Below are 14,262 nucleotides of genomic sequence, written 5' to 3' on the forward strand. Positions count from 1 at the left end.
GTCCTGCCCAAATTATATACTGTAGAAAGAAAAACGAACCTAATCAATAAATTTTTTATATATATACTAAAAGATTAGCATTTGTTAATATTTCAACAAGTTATACTTACATTTACATTTGTTTTAGAAGAAATATAAATATTTTACTAGATTTTTATTTTAATAATTTATCATTCGTTAATTGGATTCTCGATCGAAAACGATTTCAATTTATAAAAATATTAATATATATATAATTCATCTAAGTATAATTAGGGTTGTAAATGGACCGAGCCGCTCATTATCGGTTCGGTGTTCAGCTCGATTTGTAAACAAGCTGCTCGTGAACACGATTTACTGGCTCGGTTCGTAAACAAGTCAAGCTTCAGCATGTCAAAGTTTGGCTCGAATGCTTGCGACTTCAGGCTCGATTAGAACATTTATGACAAATTTTAGTTTTGTAGAAAACTATATAGTTTTGTACAAAATTGTTAGATCACAAATATCTAAACTTAATATTATTTCATTTGCTATTAGATGAGTTCGTTCACGGACATAATAAATGAGTAATAGACGAACTATTTGTAAGCATCTTGTTTATTTATTCACGAACTTTGCTTGTTAGCTTGTTTATATACACAATTAAAGAGCTATTTACGAGCAAACTTCATAAATATAATTAACGATTTACTAAACAATTCACGGTTAGATAATTTTCTTAACGAACCAAGTTCAAAGAGGATTTTGGGTTCAAAACAAATTCGAAACTCAGCTCGAGCTCGTTTATTTTCTAATGAACTGAGTTGAGCCGAGCTTAGTAAGCCAAAGCTCGGCTCAGGCTCGAGCTCGTTAATTTTATAGTAAGTTAATTTAAGCAGGTCAAAACTCGGTTCGGCTCGATTACAGCACTAAGTATAAGTATAATAGATTAATTAGAATTCTCTCAAATTGAAATACTTTATTTGGTTACTAATGTATGAAGTTGTTTTGGTTAATACGGTTCGGATGGCGAGACATCTGAGCGAGTCTGATGTGTGCTTAGCGTGCGATTTGTCGGAGTCATTATTGCACGTTTTGAGGGACTGCAGTGAGGCTGTGGGGCTTTGGCGGATCCTGATACCTGCTGCGAATTGGGTTGAGTTTTGCCGCGCTGATCTTAGTTCTTGGATGTTAGCTGGTCTCAGTAAAAAGAGGAATTGGCGTGGTATAGGCTGTGGAGTACTGTGTTTGTCTACACCATCTGGTGGTTGTGGCGGTGGAGATGCTCGGCGGTGTTCAATCCGGATATTGCTGTTTGTCGAAATAAGCTGGAATTTGTATATGGTAAAGTTGGGGAATGTCAGAAAGCCTTTTTAGATGAGCAGCGCATGAGAAATAGAAGTAGAAGGACTGTCATGGTTAGTTGGAAGCCCCCTTCGAAGGGCTGGATCAAGGTGAATAGTGATGGTGCTTGTAAGGGTGCCCCGGGTCCGACGGCTGCAGAGGGCATTGCTCGGAATGACAATGGAGTTTGGGTAGGAGGGTTTGCTGTTAACTTAGGTATTTGCAGTGTTGTGCTTGCGGAACTATAGAGTCTGTACTTCGAGTTGAAGTTTGCTTGGGATAGACATTTCCGTAGAGTTGTATTCGAAATGGACTCGCTTGTGGTTGTGGATTTGGTGAAGAATGGTAAGGATCATAGGCATAGGTTCTTTTGGTTGATTGTTGAGTGTCAAAGATTGTTAAGACATGATTGGGAAGAGGTTAGGTTGATTCATGTTCTCCGCGAAAGTAACCGTGTCGTGGACTGGATGGCGAATTACACAGGAAGTTTACCCATGGATCTTCACGAGTGTGAGGTACCCCATGCAGGCATCCTGGATATCTTATTTTCTGATATTTGTGATACTTGTCTTCCTAGGATGACTAGTATCACTTAGCTTGTTTTTTGTTGTGCTCCGAGATTTCGTCCCATTAAGATAAAAAAAAAAAAAAAAGATGAATTAGAATTATCACAGGACAATGAGAAGCCTCCAAGTGGCAGAAAATGCATTAATACAGAAATAAAATAACAATAATAAACAAAACTAATTATGCATCACCTGAAAGCAAAGAAGAATGCTTGTGTAATGGGTTAATTAAGAGTTAATCATTAATTACTATACTAATTAAGCATTGACCTTCACCTTGATTTTTATTTTTATTTTTTCTGTCACCGTCCCAAAAAAAAACTAACACCTCACCACCTTAACGGCTACTTAATTTAATTTCCCTTTTTCTTTTTAATGGAGTTGACATATACATATATACACATATATGCAAGGTGGCGGCAAATCATGCTATAAATAGACCTCCCTACCCTATTTGCAACCATAAACAGAAAACACTTAACTAATTAATTAAGCATTAAGATTTAATCTCTCTTTTTCTTCTTCATCAATGGCTATTCCTGTTATCGATTTCTCCAAAGTCAATGCACAAGGTCAAGAGAGAGCCACCACAATGGCTCAGATTGCTAATGGATGTGAAGAATGGGGATTCTTTCAGGTACGACGAAATTCCGTCGTGATTGCTTAAATTCCGCCGGTATTTTCTTGAATTCCGTCGTAATTTGATTTTAATTTTTGATATGTTTGTGGTGCAGCTGGTGAACCATGGAATTTCAGAGGAGCTTCTGGAGAGAGTGAAGAAGGTTAGCTCAGAATGTTATGAGCAAGAACGAGAGGCGAATTTTAACAACTCAGATATGATGAAAACCTTGAGAGATTTAGCAGAGAAGAAGAATGGGGATAAGTTAGAAAATGTTGATTGGGAAGATGTTTTTCTTCTCCATGATAATAATGATTGGCCAACCAATACTCCTGGATTCAAGTAAGTCGGATCGATACACATTATCCGTGAATGATTAAACTCCGGCACTTTAATGGTCGAAGCCTCCGGTTTTTTTTTTTCAAAATGTATATACTAATAATTTAGGGTTTCTGACAGGGAAACAATGGCAGAATACAGAGCAGAAGTGAAGAAATTAGCGGAGAGAGTAATGGAAGTAATGGATGAAAATTTAGGGATACCAAAAGGATACACTAAAAAGGCATTCAATGGTGGAGGAGGAGACAATGCGTTTTTCGGCACAAAAGTTAGCCACTATCCGCCGTGTCCTCATCCCGAATTGGTGGTCGGACTTCGACCTCACACGGATGCCGGAGGTGTCATTTTACTCTTCCAAGATGATGTGGTCGGAGGCCTTCAAATCCTGAAAGACGGCGAGTGGATCGATGTTCAGCCGCTGAAAAACTCGATCGTGATTAACACAGGTGATCAGATTGAAGTGTTGAGCAATGGCAAGTATAAGAGTATCTGGCACAGAGTTCTTCCGACTCCGACCGGTAACAGAAGGTCCATTGCTTCTTTCTATAATCCTTCCCTTACAGCTACTATAGCTCCAGCGCCACAGCTGATCGGAGAATCTGGGGAAGAGGTGAATGAACTGTACCCGAAATTCGTGTTTGGAGATTATATGTCTGTGTATGCTGATCAGAAATTTCTTCCGAAGGAGCCTAGATTTCAAGCTGTGAAGGCAGTGTAGAAGATACACATCTTTTTTTCTTCTTCTTCTTTTAGCGACAAAAGGATTGTTTTTTTTTTTTTTTTTTTTGTGACCAAAAGCTTCTTTCTCTAGTCTCAACAATATACACAGAGAAAAGAAAGCTGGTTAATATCAGTGTGTTTGCTTTAGATTTGCTTGTTTTTTTTTTTCATTTACGTGTGGCTTGTAAATTAGTATAAATCAAAACTCGTTCTTCTCGTCTATTCTCGTCTAATCTAACTTCTTAACGAGCTCGTTTTTTATTAAAGTTTATTGTGTACGTTATAATTCGAACTCGAAACCATTTAAGCAATTTGAAGTATATAATGAGATTAACTTAGGACGTGATAGCAAAAAATAATGAGAGCGCATCGGGCTTGATTTTTTTTTTTTTTTTTTTTTACCTGAATTAAAATTTTGTGGGCATGAAAAACTACACTCAGAAGTTTGAGAACGATCAAAGATATTGACTAATAAGTCTATCAAAGATATCTCTCACTCCCAGCAGATTGACTCAAAAAAAAAATAAAAAAAATATTGTATCTAACACAGATGATGACTCTCCGTTAATTGACTCGATAAAAAAATAGAAAGTATTATATTTAACGTGGATGATGACACAGTTTCGTAGGATAGAAAATATATCTAACAAAATTGTTAGTCGAGAGCTAAATCATCTAAAGTTACTAATTAAAACCAACTCGAACTACAAGAGGTTATCAAAGAAATTTAGACAAATCCATAAGCTAAAATATTTGAAAGATTAAATTGTTGAATAGAACAAAAGTTGAGAACTAAATAGCAGATTATTAAAATATAATGACTAATCAGTGTGTTAAATAAAAATATAAGGACTAATAAATTATTTACTCAACGAAATTTAGGCAAAATATGACTTTTGCCCTCTTAAAGCTGTAAAGGTCAATATATGAACATGTTATTTTCATGTGATAGTTGTTAACCTAACAAGTTTGATTAAGAGAGTATTTGACAAAAATAGACATCTTAGTATACACTCAAAGCAAGACTTCACACAACACAAAGTGTATAGGGTTTGTTTGGTAATTCGCCTAACAAGTAACCGATATAGAAAAAATGATCTATATATTCCACATGATTATATACAATAACAAAAATGATAATCGTGTCAGGCAGTTTATCTCTACAAATTGTATTGTCGTATCAAAAATTGACAGCTTAGCTCCACTCAAAATGAGTAATGACTAAAATAAATCAATCAATTTTGGATCTTAAATCAAATTAAGCAACTTTATTTTCAATAATTGTTGCTACAATCAGTTAATGCATGGGAATAAAATAGAGGGAAAAAATGGCAACCCTTAACTTCATATGGGAGCCTATATAGTGAGGAATATAATTTACTCTGGAGTTAATGAAATTTTCTGTGGTCATTCTACTTTATAATCTGTACAGTAATTTACACAAACCTCAATCCTGACATGGAAATGGAGAGTAGGAAGGAAGAAGAAGCTTCAAAGAGCTTTCTGATCTAGCCTTTCGTTCCAGTTCAGGCAGCGAATCAAGCTGTGAAACCAATCTCCGGTTTGATCGGCCTTGTTGACAGTAGGAAGTGGATGCTGGCTCATTGATATCCGGACGGAATCACCTCTGGAAAGTTGCTGCCTTCTCTTTCCGTCGAAAGAAACCCACGCGTTACTTCGAGCATCATTTGGTATCTGTCCAAGTTTAATGGATGATTCAATTGTCAGACTAAGGAATATAAGATGGATCATTAAGCCAGGTATGAGCGTTCAATTTACCTTTAACTCGAGGCGTGCAGAATCTGGAAGTATGACTGGCCTAAATGAGAGCGAGTGTGGACAGATTGGCGTGAACAGCATGCAAGGAACATTTGGATGCACCTGCACTCCAGTAGAAGTTTATGTAACATTTATATCATATATAATCACATGGAATACATAAATCACGTAACACGATTATGACACGTTTTAACACCTTTATGTCTATGTCATGTCTACACTTGCATATATTAGGGCCTCAGTCCCTTACGATGAAAACAACTTATGAAACTGTTTTGTTCATATCACAGAATTGCAGTTTCGATGCACCATTTGGCCATAAGATGCTAGTTCAACATGCTAATATACTCCAAGATGTCGATGATGATACGTTTTCAGATTTGAGAAAGACAAAAAAGAGTAATGGACTGCAAAAAATATAGTATGCTCACCATTGAACCACCAGCAGCAGTAGAATATGCAGTACTACCTGTAGGTGTAGCCACAATTACTCCATCACCTTGCACCTAAAAGACAAAATCTTCATCAAAGAAAATCACGGAAATACTCGGAAGATATTTGAATTTCTTTAATCCTATACCTAATCTTAACGATGCAAAATGCAGCACGAACAGCCACTGCTGTGATAAACCAGAATTCAAGTTACAATAACCATAGACTTGTATCATTCTTCCCTTAAAGTCAGGAAGCTCGGAGAAAATTGTTTCAGACAATGTCTTTTAGAATCTAAGACTCTCCCGGTGTATATCTCTCTTTAATAGGAGGTTCAGGATCCGAGTTTTATAAAAATCAGATATTCAACTCTTGAAAGAAGTATAAGAACAGTAGAAAAATGTAAGACTTCTGACCTCACCTTGGTTATGAGTCGGTCGTGTTCATAGCACTCTACTTTAGAAAGATAAGGATTAGAACCCCGATCAACAACCACCTCATTTAAGACATCAAAAACTTTGCCTGGCATTGCTTTACCATTGCGAAAAATTTCACAACGAAGACGCATCCTAAGAGTTATATAAACACCATCCACTGTGTTATTCCCATGGATAACCTGTCTTAAGTCCTTCTTGTAGCCATCAAACTATATCATAAGCGAAAACAGGACAAGGCAAAAAAGTCAATCAAATAATCATGTACGAGGCTCACTGCAAATAAAACAAACGAGGTAAACTGAGAGCTTACATTGTGGGAAGTGAGAAATCCAAGGGATCCAAGGTTAAAAGATACAACAGGGGGAACAGCACCCCTAAATAAATTTGATGCATGGAGTATAACCCCATCACCCCCCAAGCACGCCACAAAATCAACCCTCTCGTGAAGATCACTGTATTACGACATTTGAGAGGTACGTAGTTTACCTATGAGATGTCACGAACATTATAATATTCTTACTGCTATAAATCAGAATTTGCATTACCTGGTGTCTTGACTGTAAAAGGTTTGAATAAATCCAAAACCTGGAATTCTAGCAAATATGTCATGAACATCAGGCTCAACAAGAACATTCATTTTCTCTTGGTGATATAAGAAAGAGGCAACCTGCAAATCAAATTGAAAACATGCAATTAAACTATTAGAGAAAAAAAAATGATCAAAGCAATACTCAAGACGACCAATGAATAAAGAAACTATATCTCCACTTAAGAAACCTGTCATAAGAAGCCACCCCCTCCTGACACAAAGAGAGCATGTGGAGGTTCTTTTGATTTTTAATTTTTTGAGTTCATTGATAATCAACATGTACATTTATAAACTAATCAAGGAATCAAAACTCTACAAGTAGAGAAAACAAAAAAACGTTCAGTTATCTGTAAATGACTTCACAAATATAATGTCGCCCCCAATGAGCCATCAGTTTTCTGCCATTGTGGGCCAAACAAGTTATGGTGATCAATAAATGGTGTTGTTGATAAACATAGCAGGAATGAGTGGGAAGGAGCTATGATTCTTACCCTAGGTTATGGTGATCAATAGAAGTTGTCGGCCAACAAAGTTATGGTGATCAATGAAAATGGAAACGAAAATATTCCACAAAGTAAAAACAAATGGTTATTAATTCTCCATTTCACCTTCAAGAAACTTTATGATGATCAATAAAAGTAGTCAGGCTAACAAAGTTATGGTGATCAATGAATGATATCTTTAACAAGGATCTATTGCTCTACCCACTTCACTGGAAGCCCTAAGGCACATGAGTGCAGCTAATCCAACTAAAAACTGACAAACAAGTAACCTAATGACAAGCAGAAGCCTAGGTTAAGTGAGAAAATACTTAACTCAAAAAAAAACCAGCAAATATTTCAAGGTGGTAGAAGGAAGATAATAGAGAAAGGATAAACTGGCAGAGTCTTCTTGATGGTTGTTACAGTTTCAGTGGATTTAATCTTTGAGGTTTACTTCAGAGTATGACTACGGACTTCAGAAATGACTGATGAATAAGCATTTTACCTACATAAGCTCTACAAATACCAAAAAGCATTTAGGAAAACTATCAAACATCATACGGCGTTCTTTGCTTATTCTTCTATCTTGAACTACTGATCATTGGAAAACTTCATGTCAAAAGCCACAAAGTGAGATTACGAGCTTTTTTAACATTAAGATCATTGGAAAACTAATTACGGACAGGCTGAAAAGATCACAATATAAATTAATAGTAGCACTTGTGCATGTGTCACGTTATTAGAGTAAGGAGGATTAATGGGAATTATTTAGGTGGTAATTATTTTATAGTTGAAGTTAATAATTAGTTTAGTAGTTTGTTAGAGGATTAGTTAGACAGCTATAATATTCCAGCTGTGGTGTTATGTACCTGCTGCCACATCAGCGGTATCATTCCTATATTAAGGGTCATGCATTTGTAAGGGAATCATCAGAATTATATTCAATGAAAACTTATGTTCTCTTCCTTCCCTTATTCGTCTCCTCTCGACTCTCTTCTTCCCTAACTCTCTGTTTCTTCTATTCTTCTCTTTCTCCTAAGATCTTTTCTGCCCTAATCCACTGTCAGAATCCTAATCCTAGCAGGCAAAATATATATCAGTCCTACTCAGTGGAACTCACATATTTCATTGCTAGATTTAGTAATAACTAAAGATGGAATGTACACAGACCTTAGTTTACAAAATCACTGTGAAGTAAGAGAACAATCTTTTAGCAATTTGCAGATTACCTCTTTGGCTTGTTCCATGAGTTCCTGCCCTAATTTCTTCAATAATAATACAGTTTTTGGCTTTGTTTTCCACATAAGCATTTGTTGCTGGGTACTAGGATGAGTGAAGGCCAAAGAAGATTCAGTAACCTTCTCTCTGGTACAAGAAAATCCATCAGTTCGGACGAGAAACATTTCTGCTTTCTTTCTCGACTGCACTCTCACAACACCAGTTGCAGAAGCACACATGTCTCCGTCTATTGAGACGGACTCATCATCACTTGCGCTGAAGGAGGCTAATCCATTTTGTGTATCAACTTCTTCCACAGAGTTAGATGTAGTATTCTTAGTTGCACTGTCACTTGTAATGGGACTGGCATTTCTTTCAAGAACAGGGAACCTTCCCCCTTCATCAATTACATTTAAACCTGAACCAACAGATATAAAGCCACTACTTTTCAGATGCTTCTCACCATCAACAGACGAGCTCTGAAGTTTTGAAGGTTGATTTCCAATGCTAACTGACCTATTGGATCTTTTTGACTCCCTTGATTTAGCATCAACACCCACAATCTTACTTGGCTGCACCTCTCCAGCACGCATCTCTTTGGAAACAGGCAACTGCTTGAACTTATTGAAACGGTAGCCAGAGAAGGTAGGTGGTGATATTCTTCTAGTCTCAAAAAACCTAGACATCTCTGCCTTAGAGAAGATATTGGAAGGAGGTCTTTGTGACTTGAGAGGGTCACTTCCCATACAGATGTTTGTAGAAGTGTTTCTCTCATTATCAACTGTTTCTGTAGATGCTGTACCCTGATCAGAAACAACGGCATTGTAAGCCCCATTGACGCTTTGGCTGCTTTGACCCTTAATAGGAGAAATAACTTCCTGAAACACATCATTTGATGAGTGAAGTTCATTTGAAGCCTCTTGCAGTGATCCGTTTTTCTGTTCCAGGAAAGACATCTTCTCCTTCAATTCTCGGGTTTCATTTTTATTTTTTTGTTTCATATTATCAGAAGCAATAAACTGAGAGGCACTGCGTGTCATGTACTGCCTCCATCTCGAGATCATGGCTGAAGTTCTCCATGCTCCTTCCTTACTATGAAGATAGATGGGCTTTTTGCTACAATCAGAAACCAAAGATGCAAACTTCTCAACCTGTTCTACTGAAGGTGCTGTCCTAGCTTCTACAGGGATTTTAATCAATTCAATTTTGCCAGACAAGGTTGCAGCATCCACGGCTGCTTGATAAAAGTTATCCTTTATAGTTTCAGCTCTAATATCTATGATTGTCTTGAATCCTTTCTCCAGCAACCAATTCAAACTTTCCTCAGTTACCTGACCACCCTTCCAAAATGCAACTTCAGAATTTTGGGATGCTAACTCTTCTTTTGAAGTGGAAAAATAAACAGGACTCCAATTTGCAAACAGCATATGACAAGGGAAATCATCAGGACGGAGAAAGCCAGAATCGTAGCAAACATTTTTCAGTCTCTGTAATTTCCTCCATAAATTCAAGTTACGATCATCATCAAGTGTCAAATAATTTTCAAGGGCAACATGCAAACTCTCACAACACCTTTTCATTTCACTCCTGAAAACGGCAAGTGGAGGAAGCTTATCCTCCATCATGCTTAAATCTGTAACACCAAAAGAACTCGTGCTGGAAGATCTTCCAGAAAGAACATCATCTCTTGCTTTATTCAGAAGTGAAATTATGCAACCAAGCACAGAAACTATCTTATCTTCCAATAATGGTTTTTCCTCAGGCGTGAAATCATATGAAACACTACATTCACCTGTCACAGGATTGCATAATGTGTCCATTAATGCAGCATGAAGCCGTTCAGCCGTTCTAAATATTCTACAATATGCCTCAACTTCAGCAATATCCCCAGGAACTGGACCAATCCAAGGCAACTGTAATGGATCATGTGACTGGAAACTCTGGCAATCAGAACCAAAAACAACAGTGAGTCATTCATTACTACAATTTTCAATTGAGCATCAGATCTAAAAAAGGGCGGCCCGGTGCACTACGCGTCCCCGCTAAGCGAGGGTCCGGGGAGGGATCCCACCACAAGGGTGTACTGGGGCAAGACCAATTTTTTGGCAAGAGGTCACTCCTAAGACTCGAACAGGTCACACGACAACAACTTTTACCGTTGCGCCAAGGCTCGCCCTCAATTGAGCATCAGCTATGAGGGGCAGAAAACTTTTGAGCTCAAAGTGTTGAAATTCTAAATTAGTTTCAATTGATAATGAGATAGACGAGCCACAGTGTACCGAAAATATCAAATTTTAATGATCAATCAGCCCAATGAAGGGCTTCAAATATGTAGGGGCACACCATTCAATCAATCTCCACGCAATTATGAGCAGATTTGATATGGACTTCAATGTATATATATCACTAACGATCCTAAAAGCTGAACTGCGTACTCATTTTAAGAAATTACCTAAAGAAAAATTTAAAATTACAACATTTTTGACTAATAGATAGTCCAAACGAGAAAAATATGAAAACCAATACCGAAATTCTATATACCAGCCTCAAGTCACTCAGGCATTTCATCAAACAATTAGAACACAAAATACACAGCAAAATTGAAGCTAAAATAGAAAGCAGAAATAGAAAGAGAGTAACAACCTGAGAATCCAAACCCAAATTCAGGGAAAAAGCACTCGATAAGTCCGCACTCACAACGAACTTAATCTTCTTCTTCTTCAACCTCTCTTTTCTGCCCAACTGCAATCCATACCCAAAACCCAATTTCCCAGTTTCTCTATTAAGCTCATACGAGCAAAGACAGGGCAATATTCCGGTGACCGGCGATAATCTATTCATGTCGATCACGGGGCAGAAGAAGAGACATGCCACCATACGGGCTTAGATTCAGTAAGCTTATACAAATTTTACTTTATTTCAGAAATCAAAATTCAAAAGTACTTTTTGGGTAAAGGGAAATTGGTTAAAAGGAAAATAAATGTAGATGATGTGACAGTGATATATTCCTGTGGATAATATCGCCGGGAAAATGGCGGGTAAGAAGAAGAAGAAAGATGATGAATTTGAAGGGATATCATTGGTTCTTGTGGTGGTGATGATTTTGGGCTTTGATTTGACTGCCACTGTTTGATACTTCGATGTGATTCTCAACTAGTTTGCGCCGGCACATCAAACTTCTTTTTGTTTCCACTAGTTTCTGACGGCTTAATAAAAATAGGGATTGAGTACAAAAAGTGTAATTTTAATCTCCACCCTAACCCCAAAATCTATGTTTAAGTTTAGTGAGTTTGTTAAATTTAAGTTTAGTTGTTTTTCATTACCAGAATATCTTGAAGGTTGGATGTGGTCAAAACATTAAATTACAAGTGAAAAAATCTCATTTATCGATAAGTTTGAAATTAGATAATCGGATAAACATTACGTTTAAAGTTGATTTTTTTTTTCTATATGGAAATCTACTCTCATTCAATAATTACAATGTTAAATATCTATCCCATAAAAATATATAACGGATAATTAGATTTATTAATGAGACCGATAATATTTATATCCATTAGATCTTGTTCCATTATAATCGAAAAATCTTCAATACCTATTTTCATAAAGTTAAGGATGGGAAAAAATATTATTCTTATTCCCAGAGATGAATAGGAGACGGTATTAGCTATGTCTATTTTATAAAAATTCCTAATTTATTACTGTTAGGATTATATAAAAATTTCGGCAAATTGTTATGAACAACTTCAGCTTTAAAATTATCTCTAAGATTTTGGCGGATCAATCATCTTCAGTAGCTTCTAAAACTGTTTCGTCAATCAGTTCAGGTTTATTAAAGGTAGAAGCATTCATCAGTGTGTCATTTTAGCTTCTGAAGGAACTAATATACTAAAGAAGAAATGCTTTAGGGGTTCTATAACGATGAAAGTCAGACATTTGAAAGGCGTTTGATTCTTTAGATTGGAATTTTATAATAGAAGAATGTAATCAACTAACAGTTAATGTAATCAGTTAACAACTATTTGCCAAACACGCGCTTAGACTCACTGCAATACCTCTTACCAAATTAGACACTTTCAAAGTTAACTTTTCCGAAATACCCTTAGTATATAAATTATCACTTAACATATTTTGTGTAGAACATAATTTTTGCGAAGACAGCTACAGACAGAGCGATTTTGGTACGATTTTTACTGCATTTTTTGTGCGATTGTTTCTACGATTTTGGTGCAATTCAATGGTAAAGGTCGGAAAGAAAGTATAAGAGAAACATAAAAACAAAACTACTTCGCAGTTATAAACTTCTTCGCACTGCAAAGCGAAATAAGATTAAAATAGTTAAAGCAACTGTGAAAATAATTGTTTTCGTAGTTACTGCAATATCTCTTCGTAGTGGAAGCAACTGCAGAAAAAATTCAAATGATTTATATAAATTTACTTCATATTTGCTTCCACTGCGGAAGGTTTTCATGAATACGAAATTATCTTCTTGCAGAATAAGAGGATTTCTAACATTCACACACGCACAATCTTCTAGAAAAACTGAACCCCAAAATCGCACAAAAACACGCAGCAAAAATCGCACCAAAATTGTACAAAATCACTCCGCAGCCGTCTCCGCACAAATTATGTTCTGCACAAAATATTTTGTGATAAGATATACACTACGGGTATTTCAGAAAAGTTAACTTTGAAAGTGTCTAGAAATGTTAAATATATAAACGAACCTCCCAATTAGACCATTTTTATAATTTACCAAAAAATGTACAAATTAACATGTAAAATAATCAATTACATGACTATTATTATTATTATTAGGGTAATTAATTTATTAGTCCCTATATTTTGACAAAAAACACTGTTTAGTCCTTAATGTTTTTCTTGGTGAACTGTTTAGTCCATGCCGTTAGACTCTCATGAAGATTCTGTTAGTCAATTTGGATTTGTGTTCTTCTTTTCCTTTATTTTGCTTTCCTTTAAACTCTAATGCATCTGAAATCAACTTTGAGTGTTCTTGTTCTTAATTTTCTTCTTAATCGTTCAAATTCGTAAGCGTTGAGTCTGTTCTTTTTATTGTTCTCCATGCAAATAGCTTCTTCTTCTAAATTGGATTACTCTTCTGAAGTTTGAAGGTAAATAGTAAAGGGTAATTTAGTCATTTCCGAAGTCATAAACGGTAAAAAATGTAACAAACAGACGGAAGGACTAAACAGTTCACTGAGAAAAAGGTTAGGGACTTTACCATGTGTTTTTGAAAGTACAGGGACTAAACAGTGTGTTTTGTCAAAATATAGAGACTAATAAATTAATTACCCTTATTATTATTATCTTGTTTAGAGAGAGAACATGACTATTATTCTTAAGTTGCTAAATCTAGGATTCGTCGACTGTATCTGAAAATCTGTACAAAAAGATAACAAAAAAGCCAGAAAATAGGATTTGAAATAGGGGAATATCCTCAAAGCTTTTTCATTATTAGCATCAAATACTTATTTCATCTCCATATAAAATTGCAAATTGCATTTTTTACAGTTCATAAGAAAGATTTTATAGTTTCTTTAAAGTCACATTAGTTACATTAAAAATTGTTCCGAATTACTAAAAATGCAAACTTTTTTTTTTTTTTGAGAAAAAAATAGGCCTAAAGTTGTCTTTTCCTTAATGTGTTATAATTAATCAATAGCTCAAGAACTCTATACTATTCCGACAGTTTGACACGAGATGCAATAAATTCATTAGCACTCTTTTTCCTTTTTTGGGTTCCCTTGACCTGGGGAAG

At 35.9% G+C, this 14,262-nt stretch overlaps 2 protein-coding genes across 2 annotated transcripts; one reads left to right on the top strand and one right to left on the bottom strand.

The window, feature by feature from the left end:
- The first annotated feature begins 2,313 nt into the window (after nt 1-2,313).
- On the top strand, nt 2,314-3,766 carry LOC136235867 (1-aminocyclopropane-1-carboxylate oxidase). Its single transcript, XM_066025940.1, has 3 exons — nt 2,314-2,505; nt 2,603-2,829; nt 2,947-3,766. The coding sequence occupies exons 1-3, from the start codon at nt 2,398-2,400 to the stop codon at nt 3,542-3,544; spliced, it is 933 nt and encodes a 310-aa protein (XP_065882012.1). The 5' UTR covers nt 2,314-2,397; the 3' UTR covers nt 3,545-3,766.
- Nucleotides 3,767-4,799: 1,033 nt separating this feature from the next.
- LOC136235348 (NAD kinase 2, chloroplastic) lies at nt 4,800-11,751 on the bottom strand. The gene is made up of 8 exons (XM_066024977.1): nt 11,127-11,751; nt 8,495-10,423; nt 6,740-6,861; nt 6,505-6,646; nt 6,179-6,403; nt 5,757-5,831; nt 5,326-5,427; nt 4,800-5,241 (listed from the first exon to the last, which is right to left on the bottom strand). Exons 1-8 carry the CDS (start codon nt 11,358-11,360, stop codon nt 5,038-5,040), a joined length of 3,033 nt encoding a protein of 1,010 aa, XP_065881049.1. The 5' UTR covers nt 11,361-11,751; the 3' UTR covers nt 4,800-5,037.
- Between the last annotated feature and the right edge of the window lie 2,511 nt (nt 11,752-14,262).

Source organism: Euphorbia lathyris, chromosome 7, assembly GCF_963576675.1.
Source record: "Euphorbia lathyris chromosome 7, ddEupLath1.1, whole genome shotgun sequence".
Taxonomy (NCBI): Eukaryota; Viridiplantae; Streptophyta; class Magnoliopsida; order Malpighiales; family Euphorbiaceae; genus Euphorbia; species Euphorbia lathyris.

Coding starts and splice junctions, on each gene's coding strand:
- LOC136235348 (XM_066024977.1), bottom strand. CDS start 11,360: ATGGTGGCATGTCTCTTCTTCTGCCCCGTGATCGACATGAATAGATTA. Junction 6,862..8,494: donor TCATGGAACAAGCCAAAGAG/GTAATCTGCAAA, acceptor TTTGATTTGCAG/GTTGCCTCTTTCTTATATCA. Junction 5,242..5,325: donor CTGCACGCCTCGAGTTAAAG/GTAAATTGAACG, acceptor AAACTTGGACAG/ATACCAAATGATGCTCGAAG.
- LOC136235867 (XM_066025940.1), top strand. CDS start 2,398: ATGGCTATTCCTGTTATCGATTTCTCCAAAGTCAATGCACAAGGTCAA. Junction 2,506..2,602: donor AAGAATGGGGATTCTTTCAG/GTACGACGAAAT, acceptor TTTGTGGTGCAG/CTGGTGAACCATGGAATTTC. Junction 2,830..2,946: donor ACCAATACTCCTGGATTCAA/GTAAGTCGGATC, acceptor GGTTTCTGACAG/GGAAACAATGGCAGAATACA.